The 23975-nt window shown below is 43.2% G+C and overlaps 1 protein-coding gene across 1 annotated transcript in view; it reads right to left on the bottom strand.

Annotated features, from left to right (window-relative positions):
• Window positions 1-23975, bottom strand: part of SLC24A3 (solute carrier family 24 member 3) — a 560288-nt gene that overhangs the window by 93122 nt on the left and 443191 nt on the right. Inside the window, exons 8-9 of the mRNA XM_033939286.1 lie at window positions 9402-9427; window positions 2519-2572 (exon numbers count right to left, since the gene is read on the bottom strand). Coding sequence (XP_033795177.1) covers window positions 2519-2572; window positions 9402-9427 — 80 coding nt within the window. The remainder of the gene's footprint in view (window positions 1-2518; window positions 2573-9401; window positions 9428-23975) is intronic.

Here is a 23975-nt window from a genome sequence, read left to right as displayed (position 1 = left end):
TGAATTAAGAAAATTAAGTTAGACACCTAGGTCTCATAGGCGGTACGATCTAGGTACCTAACTTCAGGTGCCATTTATAGTCAGGACCTTACTGCCTCCTATTTAGGAGATACTAAGGCTCCTATGTTATGGACACAATAACCAGTTAGCGTGGCAGTAATGTCAGCACACTAGCTGATTAGTGCATCCATATTCTCTAGATTTTGTCATCAAGGATGTAAGGATTCCTGTTTTAATAAAATGAGAAACTTAGGAATTATGTAGACTCCTCTTTGAGCTTAAAGTTTCATGTGTAGAAAATCATCAGTACTGTTTTCTACAAAATGAAACTAATTAGAAGATTAAGAGAATTACTTTCGCCTCCTGATTTTCAGTTGGTTATCCAGAGTACAGTAATTCCCCACTTTGATTACAGCAATGGTCTTCTTACAGGAGTTTCAAAAAGTTTGATCAAAGCATTGCAGGTAACTCAAAGGGTCTGATTCTCTAAAGGACGATCTTGGCCACTGATCATGTATCAATCACACATCAGTGTCCTTTAAAACAGTGGTATTCAACCCAGTCCTCAGGGACTACCTGGCCAGTCCAGCTTTCAGGATCTCCACAATGAATATGGATGACAGAGACTTTGAAAACCCGACTGGCCCAGGTGGTCCTTGAGGACTGGGTTGAATACCACTGCTTTAAAGAATCGCATCTTTTTTTTTCTAACAGATGTCTTAAATGGAGGCCAGCATTTTACAGGCCTACATTTAAGGCATCTGTTTCGCGTCTGAGGAGATACATAGGGACAAGGCCACTTCTGGTGGAAACTACGCCCATGTCAGCCTTGGGCATCTGTAAGCATCCCTATGCATCTCCGTAGGCATGAGACAGACGCCTACGATATAGGTGTCATTCGCTGCATCCATTAAAAAAAAAAAAAGCATCCCGATGGACTGCTGAGACAGCGGTAGGATGCTTACTGCCGCCTCCATTCAGGATGCCGTTTGTAAAATCATCCCCAAAATGTATCAGCAAGAGTGTTGTCGCAGGTTTCTCAACATTATCGTATCACTCTTCTCCTTAAGATCAGCATTGGTTGCCAGATAAACAAATTAAATTAAATATTTTTATTTGTTTTTATTGTGTATGTTTTCATTTTGCTATCCACCTAGGACCGGGGTAGGGAATTCCCGTCCTCGAGAGCCGGAGCTAGGTCAGGTTTTCAGGATCTCCACAATAAATATGTATGAGATAGATTTGCATCTCAAGGAGGCAGTGCATGCAAATCCATCTCATACATATTCATTGTGGATATCCTGAAAACCTGACCAGGCTCCAGCTTTCGAGGACCGGAATTGCCTACCCCTGACCTAGGACATTGGATAATGCGAGAATATAAATATTGCAAATTAATAAAAATTTGGAGGGGGTGTGTGTGTCAGGGATATGTCCACCCTGACACCCCCCCCTAAAAAATAATAAATAAAGATGTGCTTACTGTGCACAAATGGCAAAACTACATAGAATGGTTTAGTGCAGGGGTCTCAAAGTCCCTCTTTGAGGGCCGCAATCCAGTTGGGTTTTCAGGATTTCCCCAATGAATATGCAAGAATCTATGTGAATGCACTGCTTTCAATGCATATTCATTGGGGAAATCCTGAAAACCCGACTGGATTGCGGCCCTCGAGGAGGGACTTTGAGATCCCTGGTTTAGTGCATCCTATATTAGGCCATTTTTGCTTTGTTACCGCTTGATAAAGCTTAGTAAAATGGCCCCTTAGTCCTGAGTCTGTCTGAAATCCTAAAAAGGGGGAAGTCAGAAAAAAGATCCAAAGATATAAAACATACCGTAGGGGTCCTTTTACCAAGCAGCACTACAAAGTGGCTTGTGGTTGTCCCAATGCAGGACTTTCTCACATGCTAAGACTACTCTTAGGGCTCCTTTTATTAAGCTGCGGTAGCGTTTTTAGCATGCGCTGAAGATTAGCGTGCGCTAACCCCCGCGTTACGTGGAAAAACTAACGCCAGCTCTACGGAGGCATTAGCATCTAGTGCGCACGGCATTGTACCACGCGCTATAACTGCTAGCACAGCTTAGTAAAAGGAGCCCTTAGTGCTGTCAGTAAAAGGCAGATTTTTCTATTTTCCGATAATGGCCATGTGCAAATTTCTCCATTAGTGCGGGAGCTCTCACCACCTATTTTGTAAGTGGTAAGAGCTCGTGCACTAGTCCTTCCCTAATCAATTAGTGCATGGCAATGCCCACACACTAACCAATTAGCATAGCCACACCACTTTCCACCCCTCAAACATGCCCCCAGTGTATACCCCAGTGCATTCCAAAACTACTGTGGGATGCCTGAGTGTGCCCTGTGGTAGTGCATGTTAACCTGTGGTAAACATGATTTAGTGCTTACCGCAGGTTAGTAAAAGGGTCCTGTAGCGTTTTTATACCAGTTACCCTTTTCAGTATAGAAAACTATACAACAGTGATCACCCCACCCCTGGGACAGAAAATGCAGCTTTCACTTACTTCATGATGAGAATATAGATGCTGTACATCATTACTAGGATCACAGACTCCCACCTGTGAACAAACCCATACAAACAAAAAACAAACAAACAACAAATTACAGAAAAGAAGACAGCCACAGGATCGCCTTAACTGAACAATATTTTACTTCTTTTGAATAGAACTGGCATAAAATACCCCTTATAAGCTTTGATTTGCATGCTACAGTCTTACTAATAAAAAGAAATTTAGCCAAAGGCACACATAAAGAAAATAATGCTATAGTTAATATTGAGTTTATAGCAGTAAAAATAATGGAATAGTTTTAATTTTGATCCCAAATTTTCATCCTCTGTTTCTAGGTCAGGGAAGGTTGACTTAACCTGACATAAACCCTCCAGGACTCCTGGGTGGAATAGTTCAGACTTCATTTACATCAATTTTTCAGCATAGGTTTGCTTCCTTGCAATTTTGACTTGGTTTTATAGAACCAAGGTATGACAGTGAGAATGTTTTAGGAAAGAGTTTGATCAGGCATCTTTGCTATATAGCCAGAATTGATATTATGGTGAGGCCTGAGGTCAACATGGGTGAGCACTACACATTATGGACAGAGCAGAATTAAGGCACGGGCAAATCAGAAGAGCGCCTAGGGCCCAAATGTTTAGGAGGGGTTCTCTGATATATTCAGTGTAGTAGAGGCTAACAAAGTTTCATTTTTGGTACCAGTGAATTTTCAGCTGAAACTGAAACTCTTGTGATCAGTCTCTACATGCCCCCCCCCCCCCCCACCAGAAGCACTGGCAGAAAGCAAGTCCCACTGGGCCAGGACCACCATCCGATCACAACCCTTCTGCCCTTTCATCACCCAAAGGCTCTCCCTGGGACCTACTTTTAAATACCCTGGTGGTCTAGTGACCTCCTCTGGACAGGGGATCTCCAGTTGCTTCTGCCTCTGACAGTTCCTCAGTCAAAATGGCTGCTCAGACTGCTTTGGAAGGTCCCAGCTATCATTTTGAGACTGGAGCTAATACTGATCCCAATCTCAATATGGCTGCTGGGTCCTCCAGCAGCAGTCTCGTGAGCCTGCAGTGGGAAATCTCAGTAGCCAATTTGAATGAAGAACTGGGGAGGGGGGAGGAGGAGGGAAGAAGCAACTTGGCTATTGCTCCTCCCCTGGAAGAGGCCACTAGACCACTAGGGAATTTAAAGGTAGGTCTAGGGAGGGCCTTCAGGTGGGGGGAGGGCAAGGATGGTCAACTTAGTGGAATTCAATTTCTGGAAGACTGGAAGGTGGTGAATGTTACGCCGATCTTCAAAAAAGGTTTGAGGGGAGATCTGATGAGGTCTGATGAGGACCAGCCAGCACGGTTTCAGCAAAGGCAGATCTTGTTTGACGAACTTGCTGCACTTCTTCGAGGGAGTAAACAGGCAGATAGATAAGGGTAACTCGGTCGACATTGCATATCTGAATTTTCAGAACGCATTTGACAAGGTCCCGGAAGAATGACTACTTTGAAAAATTGCGAGCCATGGAATCGAGGGTGAAATACTCATATGAATAAAAAACTGGTTGGCGGATAGGAAACAGAGAGTGGGGGTAAATGGACAATACTCGGACTGGAAAAGCGTCACGAGTGAAGTGCCACAGGGTTAGGTGCTTGGACCCGTGCTCTTCAACATATTTATAAATGACCTGGAAATTGGTACGACGAGTGAGGTGATTAAATTTGCAGATGATACGAAGTTATTCAGAGTAGTGAAGACACAGGGGGATTGCGAAGATCTGCAACGTGACATAATCAAGCTTGAGAAATGGGCATTGACATGGCAAATGAGGTTCAACGTGGATAAGTATAAAGTGATGCATGTCGGGAACAAAAATCTCATGCACAAATACAGGATGTCCGGGGCGGTATTTGGAGAGACCTCCCAGGAAAGAGACTTGGGAGTTCTGATTGACAAGTCGATGAAGCCGTCCACGCAATGTGCGGTGGTGGTGAAAAGGGCGAACAGAATGCTAGGAATGATAAAGAAGGGGATCACGAACAGATTGGAGAAGATTATCATGATTCTGTACCGGGCCATGGTGCGCCCTCACCTGGAGTACTGCTTCCAGCACTGGTTGCCATACATGAAGAAGGACACGGTACTACTCAAAAGGGTCCAGAGAAGAGCGACTAAAATGGTTAAGGGGCTGGAGGAATTGCTGTTCAGTGAGAGATTGGAGAAACTGGACCTCTTCTCCCTTGAAAAGAGGAGACTGAGAGAGGACATAAATCTGGGGTAAGAGGTACTTGGTGATCAGCATGCAAATGCAAGGAACTGTTTATGTGGGCGGGGCACATATTATAGAAAACAACAAAAAGAAATCCAACCAGATCTGCAGAATAAACAGCGAAGCAGGAGGACAAACAAAAACTGCAGACAATGTACACGATGCAGGCAAAAATTTATTATCCCAAAATAAAATGCAGTAATATAAAAACCTTTATTACCAACCAAGGGACCTAACACGGTCCGTGTTTTGGACAAAAATGAAGTCACTCAACGTTGAGTGACTTCATTTTTGGCAGCACTTTCGGCAGATTTAATATACAGGCAATTGTTGTTATCTTCATTTTTTGCGGTATACTTTATTCCTTATTTACCATGGACCCCTGATGAAGGTGTTTGTCCGAAACACGGACCATGTTGGGTCCCTTGGTTGGTAATAAAGTTTTTATATTACTGCATTTTATTTTGGGATAATAAATTTTTGCCTGCATCGTGTACATTGTCTGCAGTTTTTGTTTATTCACATATTATAGAAAAACATTATTTATGCGCTAAAGCGCTGCATTTAAGTGTACACTTTTACACCTGTGTGGTATATGTAGCCACACCTAAATGTTGGCAAGTAAATGCTGACTTATGCTAGCATTCTGTTTTGGAATTTGCATTTTAGTATAGAACTCATGAATACCGCTCATTGTTTTGGAGCCTATCTTTTGGGGTATATTATTGGATTGCCCCAATGTGTAAGTGAAAGAGTTGCATTATAGTTAGAGCAGTAGGCTGGGAACCAGGGTAGCCAGGATTCAAATCCCACTTCAGCTCCTTGTGACACTGTTTAGCACGTGCTAATATTTACCATGTGCTAAAAAGCATAGCACACCTTAGTAAAAGAGGGGGTGAGTTAATAACCTTCTACTGTCAAGCCTTCTAGGGCAGGGAAATAACTGAACTACCTGTATTATAACATACCTGGAACCCTGGATTTAGAACAGGCAAGTCATTACAATGAAGACTCTGGACAGGAACATTAAAGGGCAGAAGAACTTGAGTCATTTGCCCTTAACTACTGACTGTATGTTGAAAACTGGTTGCCTGTAGAGGTGAGGGTCATATTTAAGCTCGGTTGCATTTATTATAAAGTGTTGTCAGGCCAAGCTCCATCCTATTTGATAGAACTGTTTTATCACTCTCCTCAACACTGCCCTCGAAGTACTAAAGCTTTTTTCATTTTTCCACCCGTCAAGGGCTGTCGATTTAAAAGATATCATAATAGAATTCTCTCCTTCCAGGCAGCATTTTGGGATAAAGATTTTAAATGATTGTTATTGGTGTCTATCTCTTACTTACAGTTTAGGAGACACCTAAAAACCTTTTCATTTTTGAAGTTTCTTGGCCCTTGATTACTCGATTCTCTTCATGATTTGTATTATTAGCTAAACTTTTGTACACCGCATAGAACTTTTCGGTAGCTGCGGTTTAGAAATGGATTTTTATGTTATGTTATAATTTGGTTCCCCATGTTGTCTTTTTATAGAGCCAAAAAAGGTTGTTTAGATTAAGTATTGGTGGTTTTTTCAAAACTGTACAAGTGAAATGATAAGTCAGTGTCTAGAAGTGCTTGATCTGTTCTACTGCTTCCTTGGCTCCAACTGTTCTTCACTAAGAAGTGGAAAATAAATATTGCTAATAAGATGGCTAGGTAGTTCTGTGGCTCTCTGAGAAAGCAAAACAGAAGGGCTGTTTTCTATTTAAAATAAATCCTGGATCATACTCAGATTAAAGTAAGATGACAGGATACTCTTGTCAACATTTCGATGGCAACCTGGAAACTGAAAAGTTGGCGCAAAACAATTATGACAAACTTAATATAATTAACGATTGGGATAAAATTGCACAGTAGAACATATCCACACTATGTTGCCAAGTTAAATAATTCTTGCAAATGAAAAATGTAGCTGCAGTAGGTCAGAACTGGGCCCGGCTCATATTCTGATTTCTTACTTTTAAGGTTGTCAGTTACAGAAAATTAAGATACTCAACATTGTTTTGGCCAATCAGGGACTTCTTTAGACTCCTCCCTAAGGAAGTCCCTGATTGGCTGAGGCGCCTAAGCCAATCAGTGCCTTAGGCCTCTCCCTGTGCATCAGATGATGCGCCAGGGCGGGACCTAAGGCCGCTATTGGGCGGCATCAGCCAGTAGAGTAGGAGCAGGAGGAGTTTCCTCTTGTTCCCGAAGATTGTGGCGGTGCGTAGAAGGAGGAGGAGGGTCCTGGCACCCCTCCTGCTCCCGAAAATGTTGGGGAGCCTTGCCCAAGGTACAGAATGATGATGAAGGGCATAGAGAGAGTAGAGAGGGACAGACTCTTCAAACTTTTGAAAAATAAAAGAACAAGAGGGCATTCGGAAAAGTTGAAAGGGGACAGATTCAAAATGAATGCTAGGAAGTTCTTCCTTACCCAGCGTATGGTGGACACCTGGAATGCGCTTCCAGAGGACGTAATAGGGCAGAGTACGGTACTGGGGTTCAAGAAAGGATTGGGCAATTTCCTGCTGGAAAAGGGGACAGAGGGGTATAGATAAGAGGTTTACTGCACAGGTCCTGGATCTGTTGGGCCGCCACGTGAGCGGACTGCTGGGCGCGATGGACTTCGTGTCTGACCCAGCGGAGGCATTGCTTATGTTCTTATGAGCCCACTGGTGAGCCCACAGTTTGAGAAGTTCTGCCATAAGTTTTTACTGCAACTTTGTAGTTGTGTTTGCAAGAGTTAATAAAGACTTCTAAGCCTTAAACAAAAATGTTTTAAAGTAGCTCTGATAAGTTGGCTTCACTATGGGGTCCGATTTAGCGCACGCTAAATGCTAAGACACCCATTATATTCTATGGTTGCCTTAGCATTTAGCGAGTGCTAATCTTTAGGGTGAACTAAATCAGTTAGCGTGCAATAAATCGGTTAGCACGTCTTAGTAAAAGGACCCCTGTATTTGCTCCTGGTGACGAAACTTTCTGTGGTATCTGGAATCTTCTCTTTATTGCTTCCTCATCTCCCACCCTTAATATTCGGGTATACACAGAATCATAGCCTCCAACATATGAGGTTTTTATGTTTTCAAAGAAAGAAAATTCCACTTCCATTCTATGAATCCCTCTGATATTAAAATTATGCTGACAAAATATTGAGGCAAGCGATCTGAAGAAAGAGTTTGCTTCCCAAAGTAGGCAATATTAATAATTCCATATGTTCCTGACCAGGAATAGTACTGAATGTATTGAGAGTTCACAAGACAAATATATGCCTGGATTTAGCTATCTGGATAAAAACTTGTACTATGGGTCTAATGGTGGTGAACAGTTATATTTAAAGAATCAAGTAGTACCAGAGTATGACCACTCATAAGGTTACTGGGGCAATGCATTTTGTAGGTATGGAGCTATATCATTATATGTTTTCCCATTTTCCCTAATCTCAGCTAGAAAACTCCATAATTCTTTTAAAGTAATTTTAGGCTTGACAGCTTCCTCAACCCATGGCTACTGACTTTGAAGGAATGGCTTGATTGAAGAGGTGTCTTGGTGGTGCCAAACTGTTTCCATTTTATAACGATGGACCTCACAATGCTCCAAAAGATATTCAAAGATATGGATTTTTTTTTTTTTTTGTACCTTTCCCTCAGTCTGTATATTTGAAAAACTTTATCCAAGTGTTCTTTTAACAGCTCTGTGTTCAGCATGTTTAGACCTTTGCTTCAAATTCACTTGATAGAACAGCAACAGCTTGAATCTTCATCCAAGAATATTTAAATTATTTTACCTACTCTTACTAGACACAGAAGGGCTCTATAGATTTAACTTGTTAGAGGCCTTTTTAAGACAATTTTGGAAATGAAGTTAATTTGTTTGTGCAAGTGCATTAAAAAAAAAAATTACATTATAATTACAACAACCAAGCAAGCACACTTGTATAGAAATATACATTGCTACTGACACAAGGACACACAAGAATCAAAATCAAGGAACAAATATTCTTTAGTAGCTATGTATCCAAGTCACCACGAGAGGGAGATCAAGAAGTGAAATGTGAAAGGAAAACAAGTCTTAGGATCCTTTCAAAATAGGCAGAACATCTAACAAAATCAATCTAGCTGAACCAGTGATTAAGACCTGGCGCTATCTAAGGAGCAATCAAATCTTCCTCTGCTCTTAACAAAATCAGTCAGCAGAATTGGTTGAAAAATATATAAATAACAGGCTGATAGTTCAGAATACATTTGTGTGGATATTTAAGGAGGGGGAAAGCTAGCAAATTTGGGTTTGCTATGACAAAGAGTATGCAGACAAATGAAATCAAGACTTTTTGATTTCTTATTCTTCAATACTTTAGGAATGGTTCTATAATTTTTGTGTAGACCAGTGAGTCATAACTCCTCTTGCAAAATGTACTTTTTTTTTTTAAAAAGACAGCAGAATGTGAAAGAGGCCCCAGTGGATCCTAACTACCGAAAATCTCTCCCCATATCTCATCTCTGACTAATCCACTAACCCAGACCTTTCCACTGTATGCAATTTCCTGCATAACAGAAGCAAAAGGATAAAACAATAATTAAGAGAACTAAGCATGTTATTACTTACCAAGAAACCTTCTCATCATAGATAAACTGTGGAGACAAAAAACGCTTTATGTGATGAAAGTATAAATTAGACTTTTTCATAATTACCACTGCAGAGTACCTGTGAGAAATTAGTGGCCAAGAACAGCCTTGGTTTGTGGAACAGCTAGATCTAATATCGTGAATTATATGGAAAAGTGAGTGTTAGTGAGGGTGTGGGCATTGAGGGGTCATTTCTATAAAGGTTGCCTATAGTTACATGTTAACATTTTGGACATGAGGTGCAAATTCTATAATGGAAATTAAGTGCATGACAGCATAAGTCAGCAGATATGTGCCAACATTATAGGGACAACCATTTATACCATGTTTGTGTACAGGGGTGACCCGTCAAAAGCGCGCAGGACATTGGCGCGCTGACAATCCTGCCCCAACATCTGCGCACAGGAGAACTACACGCCGCCACTTCTATGCATTTCCCTTTGTGCCCTGAGGGGGTAGGGGGGAACCCCCCACTACACTAACAACTTCTCGCGCTCCCGCTGGGAAGAGGTGTGTGTGTGTGGGGGGCAACCATCCCCCACTACACTGAAAAAAATCCCGAAGAGCGAAGAACGGAAATTTTCAGTGTACTGGGGGAGGGGTGGTTGCCCCCCCTCAGAATGCAAATGGAAAGGCTTCAAACCGGCAGAAGCGGCAGTGTGCATTTGTCCTGTGCCTAAATGTCAAAGAGGGATTGTTGGCATGCCAATGTCCCGCGCGCTTTTGACGGTGTACAGTGCATAGGCATAAATGCCCGCAATGAAATGCAAGCCCTTGCATGCTTAACCAATAGCGTTCTAACTAGCACAGTCAGAATTCCCATGATCTACCCATTCCTCTTATACATGAATGCCCCTTTTGCAGTTATGTGCTAGACCAGTGATTCTTAAACCAGGCCTGAGGTTTCAACCAGCTGGGTTTTCAAGATACCCCTAATTAGGGTTACCAGCCTTCCAGGAAAACCTAGACATGTCTTCTTTTTAGAGGACTGTCTGGGTGCCTGGAGGGATTTCAAAACCCAGAAGTTTGTCCGGGTTTTTGGAAGTCCCCCAGCCTGGGGCCACATCTGAAGGCCCTTTGAGCATGCGTGGACATCGACGTGACAACATCCTTCGCAGGTGCGCGTGCGTGTGATGTCACTGCACTGATATTCACGCATGAAGTCGTCCAGACTTCAGGGAAGGAGGCAGGAAGTTTGAGTGGGGGGTGGAGCTGGGGGGCAGAATGAGGCGGGCTGGGGCGGAATATTGCAGGGCCATGTGTCTTCTTTTTTAAAAAGATGAAATCTGGCAACCCTGTTCCTAATGAATATGCACGAGGCAGATTTGCATGGCTGTCACCTCTATTATATGCAAATCTGCCTCATGCATATTCAGTAAAGATCTCTTGAAAACCCGACTGGCGGGGGGGGGGGGGGTCCCCCAGGAGAGGTTTAAGAACCACTGTGCTAGACAATTTACACGCACACTTAATACATGGTGTCTGGAAAAAAACAGGACCCCTTAAACAGTTTTAAAATATTTTGCAATTGTTTAAACAGTTAGGGCTCCTTTTACTAGGGTTGCCAGACGTCTGGATTTCCCTGGACACGTTCTCCTTTTGAGGTCATGTCCGAGGGTCTGGACGGCTTTTCCAAAACCCGGCACTTTCATCCACATCGCATCGCATCACATCTGCAGATGTCCTGCCCGATGAGAGCAGGCAGTGGGGGGGGGGGGGACTGGAGCGTGACGGGGGGGGGATGGGTGGAACTGGGCAGGCCTGGGGGCGGGTCTAGGGGGGCTGGATTTTCCAAATGGAACATCGGGTAACCCTACCTTTTATTAAGGTGCACTAAGTACTAGTGAATGCTAAAAACTAAGAAGTTCACTTTATTCCTATGGGCTTCTTAGCATTTAGCATGTAGTAATTGTTAGAACACCCTAGGACAGGGGTAGGCAATTCCAGTCCTCGAGAGCTGGAGCCAGGTCAGGTTTTCAGGATATCCACAATAAATATACATGAGATAGATTTGTATCTCAAGGAGGCAGTGCATGCAAATCCATCTCGAACATATTCATTGTGGATATCCTGAAAATCTGACCTGGCTCCGGCTCTCGAGGACCGGAATTGCCTACCCCTGACCTAGGAAAAGGAGCCCTTAGTATAAGCTTTGAAAATACATTAGTCCAACCTTTATTAGGAAACTCCCTTAACAAACTGTTTGTACCCTATGCATTACTCTGGCACACAAATTATTGCAACTTATCTTTTTCACTGAACACCATTTTGCTAAAATGGATCGTGAATAGAATCATAACTCACTTAGGCATGTAACTGCAAATCAGTGTCAAATTAAGAACATAAGAATAGCCTTACTGGGTCAGACCAATGGTCCATCAAGCACAGTAGCCTGTTCTCACAGTGGCCAATCCAGGTCACTAGTACCTGGCCAAAACCCAAGGTGTAGCGATATTCCATGCTACCGATACAGGGCAAGCAGTGGCTTCCCCTGTGTCTTTCTCAATAACAGATTATGGATTTTTCCTCCAGGAACTTATCCAAGCCTTTCTTAAAACCAGCTACGCTATCCGCTCTTACCACATCCTCTGGCAACGCGTTCCAGAGCTTAACTATTCTCTGAGTGAAAAAAAAAAATTCCTCCTATTGGTTTTAAGAGTATTTCCCTGTAACTTCATTGAGTGTCCCCTAGTCTTTTTTTGGTTTTTTTTTTAAAATATTCTCTTTATTAAGTTTCACATTTTCATGATAACAAAAATCATATTGAAATCAACAGTATCTACAATAATAGTAAATAGGCAATAAAGAAAAATAAGGAAACGAATATATAGTTTAACTGTTTGTTAGCCCACAATAATACTTAAAGGAGGAGTAATCCTAATAAATCGGAGCAACATTTATAAGAAAACTCTTAAGGCATTCAGACGGACTTCCTGAAGTAAGCCTAATATTAAATTATGAGCTTTGTTCTTGTCTATTGATAGGGGTACTTGCTGTCACCACATCATTATCCACATTAAACCTAGATAGCTGCGAAGAATCAAAGAAAATATATCTTGCTCCTTTAAAATTAACCAAACATTTACATGGAAATCTTAATACAAAAGCGGCTTCCAGTTTTAAGACCTGGGGTCTCAAGTGTCCCCTAGTCTTTGTAATCATTGATTGCGCAAATTAAGTAATTAACCCCCCCTTTTACTAAGCTGCAGCAGAGGTTTCTATCGCAGCCCAGGGCGCTTAATGCTCCAACGCTACTCTGATGCTCATAGAATTCCTATGAGTGTTGGAGCATTTAGCGCCCTGGGCATCGGTAGAAACCACTGCTGCGGCTTAGTAAAAGAGGGCCTAAGTTACAGATAAATGGTTACTGTTCTATAATTACATGCACAGCTGTGTATGCCGTTTAATGCAAGGCCTAGGGGCCAATGGAGACCTTTGAGGCAGCCGCCATCATCTTTCTGAGGGTTTTTTTTTCTGCTACTATCTGTCTCTTTAACCAAGTTCATGACAGTAAGGGGGAATTGGATGAGGGAAGAGCCAAATGCGTGAAGAACAAGACATAGAGAATGTATTTGGAAATGTTCCCCCCCCCCCTTATGGATACTCCTCAATGAAAAGTAGGCTGGTGGAAACGGATGTTATTGAGATACTGGTCAACAGTGTCATGGCCCCACTTGAGAAGATATTGGAAGCTCTCCTTCAACTCTTTTGGATCCAAATGAGCGAAGACCACTGAATTAGAGAGTGAGTGCATGTAGTGGCATAGTGAAAGGGGGGGCGGTCTGCCCTGGCCGCCATCTTGGTGGGGGCAGTGGCACCCATCCTCCTCTCCACCCCCCGCCCCACTACCGTACGTGTGTGAATCTTTCCTTCTCCCATACCTCTTTAACGTTCCCACCATGAGCAGCAAGCCCAACCTGCTACTTGTGCCAGCGTCAGCTCTTCCTCTGATGTCACTTCCTGGACCCATGTCTGGGAAGTGACATGAGAGGATGAGCTAACGCCAGCCCGAGGAGCAGGTTGGGGTTGCTGCTCGTGCTGGGAATGTTAAAGAGGTAAGGAGGAAGGGGTGTGCGCATGGCAGAAGGGGGCATGGAAGGAGCAGATGGGGTGGGAGTGGAAGAGGGGAGGGGTGCCACCACCCTAGGCGCCTCTTACCCTTGCTACGCCACTGAATGCATGTCATCATCAGAACTCTTTCATTGTAACACTTCCATTACCTCTACATACAAATACAAGGTTTGTGGCATAGCAGTCCATTATCTCCTTTTTTCTTCAGGTTTTCTCTTAACCATTTTTAGTCTTCTTAAATTTCATTAATTTCTGTACTGCAGTGAGTCCATGGACACATTCGCCATGGTCTATTTTTGCACAAGGGATGGTATCTTCTCCTGGATGTTCTCAACTGTCACTACTACCAACTTTAGCCCTAACTCATGAGTTAAGGATGGGTACCGTTTTCTCCTGGATGATGTGTGGCCGGTATGTTTTCTTCTTTTCCCTTTCTACTATACTTCCATTAGTATCAGATTGTTGTGATTTGATATAGATTTTATACGACAGAGTCACCACATGAAGCAAAACTTTAGGAGAGTAATATTTTTTCTTGTCCCGCCTACAGAGATACACATTTTCAAATCCTATAATCTAATCTAATCTAATCCTTAGGCTTGTATACCGCATCATCTCCACGTTCGTAGAGCTTGACGCGATTTATAATAGGAGAAATAGGAAGGAACTACAACAGAGAGTTAGAGGTAGAAGTGTGAAGAAAATTTAGAGGACTTGGGATGCCAAGATATAAGAGTTTCCTTGATTCCTAAGTTGGAGGGAGACTTACATTTTTTGAGAAAAGCCAGATTTTCAGATGTTTGCGGAAAACTTGGAGAGCGCTCAAGTTCCAAAGATGGGAGGTAAGGTTGTTCCAGAGCTCAGTGATTTTGAAGTGGAGGGAGGTCCCTAGCTTTCCTGTGTGGGAAATGCCTTTTAGCGAGGGGAAGGATAGTTTTAATTTGTGGGAGGATCTGGTGGTATTAGGGTTTGAGGAATTCCAAGAAAGAGGGATAAAGGGAGGGAGGATACCATATAGGATTTTGAAAGTTAAACAGGCGCATTTATAGTGGACCCTGGCGATTATCGGAAGCCAGTGGAGCTTGTCCAGGAGCGGGGAGACATGGTCAAATTTACTTTTAGCGAAGATGAGCTTGGCCGCGGCATTCTGAATCCGTTGGATATATAAGGGGGCAATTCTATATGTGAGCACCTCTATTTAGACATCTCTAATAATGCACAAGAGGAACGTATTCTTTCACAACTCCTGGGCGCCCAGATGTCTTTACAGAATACTAGCATAACCTGGTATTGGGGTGCCTGCTATTTGGTTACATGGTTGCATGGGCTTCTCGTGCCCCTGGGGCTTGTGCGCATCTGTGAAGTTGAAAGCTATACCATCGGTAGTTTCACTACCAGCAGGGCCTCCTAAGGCGGACAGGTTTCAGCGGAGATGTCACACTAATGAGGCACAATCCATCTGGGCAGCAGCAGATGGGCAGTGTTGGAGGCAGAGGATTGCATTTGATGCAACAGCGACACTGAATTTATACTGTGCAGAAGGCCCAGACATCTACCTCTGTATTCTGCCATGAAAACTCGATGATGTCCATCAAGTCGCTAGGACTTGAATATTTATTTAATTCGATTTCTATCCCGTCCTCCCATTAGCTCAGAACGGGTTACAAGCCAACATTCACAGTGGAATACATTTGGACAGCAACTTTAGGACAGCACAATGATTATACATTAGGATAGTACAATGACTATTCAGCAGCTTTTTAGTTGAAGAGGAGGGTCAATAGCACTAAGAACTATTTTGGTGTCTTCAGAAATACCAGCAATCGACCTGGTGTCACTGCAGAGCACCTAAATGTGGCAAGGGCACACGTAACTTACAGATTTCTATAAGATCTACATGTAAATAGGAGCCCTGCCCTTACCCCACAGTGGTGTAGTAAGGGGGGGTGATCCTCCCCAGGCACCATCTTGGTAGAGGCATTAGCACCCCTTCTGCTCTCTGCCCCCTCCTCCTTCCTGCCCCCTCCCCCCGCTGCACACGTGTGTCCCTTCCCTTCCCTCATACCTCTTTAATTTTCCCGGCGTGAGCAGTATCACGAACTTGCTGCCCACGTCGGTGGTGGCTTTCTCTGACATCACTTCCAGGTCTAACGCCTAGGAAATGACATCAGAGAGAGAACTGACACAACGCAGGCAGCAAGTTCTTAATGCTGCTCATGCTGGGATAGTTAATGAGGTACCCAGGAAAGGAAGGGGCGCACATGTGGCTGGGGGGTGGGAGGAGGTTGAGAAGGAACAGGGGGATGGAGAAGAATGTGGAAAGGGGCGCCACTCACCCTTGCTACGCCACTGCCCACCCATGTCCCACCCATATGTAGAACAAAGAAAAAGAGGCACTGGAGATGTCAAATCCAACTTTTTGTTTGTTCTGCTTTGCCTCGAGGCTTGGTACCTTCTTTTCTTTTCCCTACCACCCTTATGTACACCACCTTGTAGTTACCTGCTGTAGCACTTGCATTCACCCTTACAGAACAGTGCATAGGGCTTTTACACATGTACATTCTAATTTTACTAAAATTTACATGTGCAAGGGATGTGTAAACAGGACTGGCTCAACCTATGGACCAGGTAAGGCCCTGGCCCAGGGCGCCAGTGATAAAGGATGCCAAAATTCCCATCTGGTCTACCTTCAAACTTCTAGAGGGACAGATGCCAGGTGGGGATTTTGGTACCTTTTACCATCAGTGCCCTGAGCCAGTACCTCACCTGCTCCAGTAGGAAGGTGAGACTTGAGAACGAGGGGGAGATACTGGATCACAGGTTGGGGCAGGAGGAGGGGCTCCCAGTGCAAAAGTTAGCTCAAGGCAGCACAGTCCCTTGAGACAGCCCTGTGTGTGCATATGGATGCACTGTTATAGAACACTTCACCTGCCTGTCTTTTAGACTCCATCCGTGATACAGAAATATATGCAGTAAATAAAATCACCACAAGCTGGACCTCTGACTCCATTGTTTCATTTCATTATCAGTGGTAGTTCACAAGAACTAGGGACTCTAGATGCTACATTAGGCACAGAGCTGTGCAGTCTGAAGCAATTTTGGGTGGAGTTTGTAAAAATGTGCCAATTCTAACATACATTTTAATATATGGTAAATTTGTCATTTAGACTTGGTATTATCACAGGGAAGTCCCTGTAAGTTCCGGTGGAAACCTAGAGAAGTCAGTTGCATATGAAATAGCACCTAAATTGACCCAATGCCCTGACAAACACAAACCTAGAGCTGGGGGAGGCAGAAAGGGGCACAAAGAAAATACTTTGAAAAGTGCTCCTAAGCAACCAGTTAACAATTTATCTTTTCCTAGGCCAGGGCCCAGTGGGACAAAGTCAGCACAAGTAGGAACCTTAAAGCCAAGAAACATAAATTCAGGAATTACTTGTAACCAGGACACACAGTGCTACAAGCAGGAGCAAGTTTAAACAGGCACACAACTCTCAGGAGTCAGTCAATTAAGGAAAAGTTCACACCTGTTGCTAGCTTCCACATTCCTAGTAAAGGAAGGCAAAGGGGAGGAACAGCGAGCAGCAATGGGCAAACTCTGAAGGTGAAGTCTGAAGTCAGACCACATTTGGTGGAGAGAAGAAGCACAGCTCCAGGAGGAAAACAGGTCAGACAGCTACATGAGTTTAAGTGGGAATATCCTGAAATTGAAATGCATGAGGATATCATGTCAGACTCCTCTGAAAGTGATGGGACTATGAGTCAGGAAGAGCTCATGGAGTTTTCTGAAGTCAATTTAGATTACTTACCTTCTGAGAGCCAGATGGAAATTGATAATGAATAAATGTTTAAAAGTTTGCTAAAGGGGAAAACATTGTGGTAATAGTCAAAGCTGTGGTTAACCTGAGTTGCTGGAAAACAGAAGCCTAAAGCTTGAAGCAATTAACCAAGCATTGTTCTAGGAATGTCCTGACAGAGTAAAGACTGTGTTTTCTAGCATTTGCTGAAGCTGCTCATTCAGGAAAGAGCATAAAACTCAGGCCATTGTTTTTCAATGAAGGAGAACAAGAACTATTTGTAACTTTACAGCAATGTGAAAATGCAGGGCAGAGAAAGCCTTCAAAAGCAGAAAGGATAGTGAATAATTTAAAGCTGTAGGAAGTATAACATTACAGAGGACTTTGAATTATTAAAAGCCTGAATAGGATTTTGGGGAGGGATCATTGATAACTGATCATTGAGGGTGGATGATCCCAAAGCCATTGAAATTGGTCTTGTATTAAAAACTCAATGGTGATTTTCAGGTAGTGCCTACATTGACCTATAAAGAAATTTAGAGAAAGGCAAAAGTCTGGGAGAAAGTTAATTGGCCTGTCCTTGTAAGAATGTGAGTTTTGCTCAGCCTGAGTAGGTCAGACTAAAGCCTGCTAAATGGTGGAACTATGATAGCAGAAAGAAGAGTGTTTAGTTTTGAACTCAAAATCTGATTTGAATTTTAAATGGAATTGAAGCTAGTCTGACCAGATGTGAGAAGATGTTTTGTTCTGCTGTTTCTCTGGAACTATTTTTTAAACTATTTGGTAAGAAATCTATATCCCAATAAAAGCAATTAATCCAGAAAGTGTTTGTGACTCTGGATCTTATAACTTTTTCGCAGGCAAGAGGCGGAAGCTTGCTTTCACTCTCACAAACAGCAGAAGGGGTAAGGAGCGTGTTTGAGAGGAAGGGCGGGGGAATGCCGCTTTCAGCACGGGGGTGCGATGCGGTTCTCGCAGGGGGGGGCGTTCACGGGGGGGGAGGGTTGCGATGCCGGTTCGGGGGTACGATGCCGGTTAGATCGGGGGGAGGTGCTCGCATATCGGAACATGCTCGGTTTGCGAGGCAAAAGTTTGCTGAGTGTTTTGCTCGTCTTGCAAAACACTCGCAAACCGGGTTACTCGCAAACCGAGGTTCCACTGTATTATGATTGCTGTGTTAAGTTGACTTGTCTTGAATATATAGAAATAATGGTCAATAAACAAGATGTATCTGATAGCTTTTTACAGAACTAACTCAACATACCATATCTGTGTCTAGCTTTCAACAACTACAGTGTATACTCCAGTGGCATAGTGAGGGTGGGAGGTACCTGGGGTGGTGGCATCCCCCTCTTCTCTGCCCTCCCCCCTGCTACGCGCACTCTCCTTCCCTTTCCCCCATACCTGGTTAGCTTCCCTGGCACGAGCAGCATCTCTAACTTGATGCTCACGCTGGCATCAGTTTTCCTTCTGATGTCATTTCCTAGTCTCGGGACCTAGACATGATGTCAGAGGGGAGCACCGAAGCTGGTATGAGGAGCAGGTTGGAGCTGCTGCTAGAGGTACAGTGGTGGTGAATTGAAGATGAGTGGCGGGGGAGGAGTAGCAAGGATGGGGGGTAGCAGAGAGGAGGAGAAATTCTGGGACCCTCAAGATAGCTCCCTCACCCCCCCTTACTAAGCCACTGTGCTCCTTATCAAGTCATTGAAGAAAAGGTGCAAACTGAGAAACCGCACAATGCTCACGATTAATACCCTGCTGCCCAGCTCCATTGGAGACAAGAAGATGTAATAAATATTACCAATATTTGAAGATCAAACATCCTACTTTACAGAAAGCATGATCAACATTCTCACAAGTTCAACCCTATGTCGTCTGTAAACCATTATGTATCATTCAGGCAGATTTGCAAGCTAAACCACATTCAGACAAGGTTAACTGATGTTTGCCAAATGATTTCAGCTGTGACTGCATGATAAGAATATTTGCCAGGCACCATTTCCGTTATCTAACAGACAGATAGAAAAAAGAAGAAGACAGTCTTTTATTTTCATGCAGCTGTTAGATTGACTGCATAATGAGCCTGAGCTAATATAATCTGTGATTATGTAAATTACACTAAATTTCAATCATCTGAACTGGTTAAGGTGGCATAGTGACAGCATAATGTGCTATCATGGGAGGGAGACAGGTTTAGGAGCTCAGGGAGCTGCAGGGACGATTACTGTTCTCTTTTGCTGGGCATAAGACTTAGAGGAGGGGAGGTGTCAGTCATACCCATCTTATCATTTGGTGCTAAGCAGTTTATGGCACAGTGCTGAAGGAATTCTAAAGAGGGTGTTGCTTCCCATGTCACTTCTTCAGCTTCAAAATCATCCAGGGAGACAGAGGAGGCACAATGCTTTCTGCTGCTGAGGTCAATGCAGTGGAAAAGAAAGATGGAACACTGCAGTATATATTATATAGAAACTTTACCTCCCTAGGAGAAAGATGGAACAAATGTGCAGTATACCAGTGTAGTTTTGTAGGAATTTAGAAAGTATGAAATCTGCCCAGAAATCTATTTTGATGACGTGTGATGACCTTCTGTCTCCAGGTCATAAAGAACAGTTGAGCTACCAGTTATGCTACAACTTCTGTTTGAAAACCAGACTGTGTAGGTCTAACATTTTAATTTTGTTTAGTTTCTGGGATTTTTTTTTTGGTTTAATCTTTTTTTCCCCTGAGAGCAGAGGAAGCCTCTCAAGGTAATTGTACATTGTTATGCTGTGACTTAAAATCAAAACAGATTATCGCCAACTTTTACAAAGCCACGGTAGAGGTTTTTACCGCAGGCCTATGAGTGTCAAAGCATTTACCTTGCCAGTTCATGGTAGAAACCTACACCGTGGCTTTGTAAAAGGAGCCCTATATCAATAAACTCATGTATTCTTTCCCCATGTTTCTCCAATTTATTATGTAACATCTTTCTTCTTGCATTCTGTAATTCACTGATTGTCCAGCTTTCTTTCTATGTGAACCGCCTAGAAGTCACTTTGACTATGGCGGTATAGAAAAATAAAGTTATTATTATTATTCTATCTTAAGCTTTATTAAATAAAAGCAAAAATTAGTTATAGCTTGTTTAAAAAGTCTAATATTCTTTTCCCTAAGTTTAAATGTAGCTGTTATGGTTGTAGAACATTAAAAAAATGGATATTAAATTAGTCAGAGGGTCTTAAATTCTTATTGCCTGTTTAAATCTAGTTATTACAGCACTAGAATATTAAAAGGTAGATGTTACATTGTTTAGAGACTCTTATATTTTCCCTTAGATTAAATATCTTTCCTATCCTCCCCAGGCACATCACTTAATTTAAGGTCAATTATTCCACTTAGGAGGACAAAAGGGAAATTTGACACCATATGTTACTTTCAGCAGCAAGTGATTCACCCTAAACATCAAATGATTTGTAGTTCAGTCAGACAAGCAAATTGAAAATATACAAAATTATCTTAAGGCCATTTATATAAATTTAGGCATTCTTACTCCCTTAGCAACTTTAAATAACTAATGATGGGTTTTATTAAACCATGGAAGAGCTTCTTACTGCAGGCCGGCAAGGTAAATGCTCTGATGCTCATAGGAACTGAATGAGTGTTAGAGTATTTACCTCGCCAGCCTGTGGTAAGAAGCTCTTCTGAGGTTTTGTAAAAGGAGCCCTAAACAACTTACCACTACTAACATGCAGACCAGTAGTCCAGCAGCAAGTTGGGGGCTAGACACTCTTTTGTACTGGATTCCACATATTATGTCCCAGTGGTTGAGAGGTCATGTGTGTGCATTCAGTGAAAAGAGATCCTGATTCTTAGAGAACCAATCCAACTCCAGAGATGGGCAAAAAGAGTTATTTATAGAGGAGATCTAAAGGGATATAGTAGAGAAGTCCCACCTCTATGTTGCCTTGGAGAAGAGAGGTCTCTGAAAGGAAAGCATCACTTTGGTGAGGCAAGAAGAGGTCCTGTAATAAGGACCTGCCTTCCAGAGGAAGCAGTATTCCTTCTTACCAAAGATGTGTCTCCAGGGACTTCTGCCCAGGAGGGAATTGTCAAGATGGCTATTTTGGTTTGAGATTTGATCATTAGGTATGTAGGTAGTTGGTTAGCTGCTGGAAAAGAAATCACTATATCACTTGCCTGCCTGGCGTGCAAGTGGCAGACCTCACACATCACCTAGATATGGTTTTAGACAGTGCTGGGGAATGGTTAGCTGAATTGGAATATCTGAATTTCAGAGACATAGGAAACTGTGGGAGGGATAATCTGAAAGTCAAATTTAGGCTTCTACTATAAGCAGAAAGTTGAAATCCAGAACCTCCAGGCTAAGCATTTTCAGAAAAGATCTGCATTCCACATGGAGGAATCAAGGGGCAGTCAAAGCTCCAAAGTCTCAATATATGAATGACATGATTAATGCAAGGAAGAAGGATTTTATTTGTTAGGAACTGGGTAATAATTTGGGGAAGGGGAAATCTATTTCTAAATGATGGTCTCTACTTTATCGGGAGTGATCCCAAGCTGTTGATGCTACCATTTAAACAGGAGACAGAACAGCTTTTAAACTAGAATCTGGGGGAAATCTGACAGTCACTCAGGAATGCATGATTCTTTTAGAACACTCAAAGCCTCCTATCACTGGCTATATTGCTATGTGTAGGATTTTTGTCCAGTATGAAATCAACACATTTCCCCCCAAAATATCACCTGGATCCAATACGTTCTATTCACTGTATGATTTTTTTAGGACGCCTCAGCCCCACCACTCCACCGCTGTAATAGTTTTGTTACCGCGGGAAGGTTGTGTGGTGCCTCATCATTGGCTGTCCGTTTTTTAGTCAATTTTGTAGCCGTGTGTCACAAATATTCCAAAAGTGTCTTCAAAAAGAAACGTTTTAGTGCAAATGCTAAACCTTATAAAAGTATAAATATTTACTTATCTCAGCCACCTTGGGAGTCAGACCCGACATGTTTCGCACTACAAAAGTGCTGTTTCAAGGGTCTCCCTACGAGATAAAGGAAGAAAGCTAAGATATCCATACATAACCTAGCCTCTCCCCACCTAACTTAAAAAATATATAATCTTCATTTACTCATAAATTTGTTATAAAAGAACTCACCGGGGCTGTCGCTGTCATTCGACGCCTATTTCGTTCTATGTGTGATGACAGCGGCGTCTCCTGGCGCCATTTAAATGTCCCGTCCAATCATATCATAGCCCTGCCTTCCTGATGACGTCCACCCGAATTTAACCTATCAGTCTTCACCCGAGAAGCGCCAGGGCTCGGCCCTCAGCTAAAGACAAGGGTTGGCTCAGTTGACCCGTTTAGTAACTTTGAGTTTACGCCCAGCAGTGTCTACGGTGAGCTGTCAAAGCTCAAGGTTAACAAAGCAATGGGGCCGGACAACCTGCACCCCAGGGTGCTTAGGGAGCTGAGTGATGTCTTGGCGGAGCCACTGTCCGCGCTCTTCAACCTCTCCCTTAGTACAGGCAGCGTCCCGTTGGACTGGAGGACGGCTAACGTCATTCCACTCCACAAGAAAGGCTCAAAGATGGAGACAGCAAACTACAGACCAGTGAGTCTAACATCGATAGTGAGCAAACTAATGGAAACTCTAATCAAACACCAATTAGATAAGATCCTGGATGAAGAGAATCTACGGGATCCCCGACAACATGGATTTACTAAGGGGAGATCCTGCCAATCCAACCTGATCAGCTTCTTTGACTGGGTAACGGGGAAGCTGGATATTGGGGAGTCCCTGGACATCGTGTACCTGGACTTTAGCAAAGCATTCGATAGCGTACCACACCGCAGGTTACTGAGCAAGATGAGTTCTATAGGATTAGGTAACACATTGAAGAAATGGGTTGGGAGCTGGCTTGGAGGTAGGCTCCAAAGGGTGGTGGTGAACGGCACCCCCTCTGAAATGACGGAGGTGATTAGTGGAGTACCACAGGGCTCAGTCTTGGGCCCAATCCTATTCAACATCTTTATAAGAGACTTGGCAGAAGGGCTTCGAGGTAAAATAACATTATTCGCCGATGACGCCAAACTAAGTAATGTAGTGGGCAAATGCACAAAAGACGAAGATTCAGTGCCCGACAACATGATGCACGACCTACTCCTACTGGAGCGATGGTCTAGGACATGGCAACTCAACTTCAATGCCAAAAAATGCAAAGTTATGCACCTGGGCAGCCAGAATTCATGCAAGTCTTATACCCTTAATGGCGAGATCCTAGCAAAAACGGTAGCAGAACGAGACTTGGGGGTAATCGTCAGTGAGGACATGAAGTCTGCCAATCAAGTGGAGCAGGCTTCGTCCAAGGCAAGACAAATCATGGGCTGCATACGAAGGGGTTTCGTCAGTCGTAAGGCGGAAGTCATTATGCCATTGTATAGATCCATGGTGAGGCCCCACCTGGAATACTGTGTGCAATTCTGGAGGCTGCATTATCGCAAGGATGTGCTGAGACTGGAGTCGGTGCAAAGAATGGCCACCCGGATGGTCTCGGGACTGAAGGATCTACCATACGAAAAACGGCTTGACAAATTACAGCTATACTCGCTCGAGGAGCGCAGAGAGAGGGGGGACATGATCGAGACGTTCAAGTATCTTAAGGGCCGCATCGAGGCGGAGGAAGA

This window comes from Geotrypetes seraphini, chromosome 3 (genome assembly GCF_902459505.1).
Source record: "Geotrypetes seraphini chromosome 3, aGeoSer1.1, whole genome shotgun sequence".
In the NCBI taxonomy this organism is placed as follows: Eukaryota; Metazoa; Chordata; class Amphibia; order Gymnophiona; family Dermophiidae; genus Geotrypetes; species Geotrypetes seraphini.
This window is presented reverse-complemented; position numbering and strand designations above follow the sequence as displayed.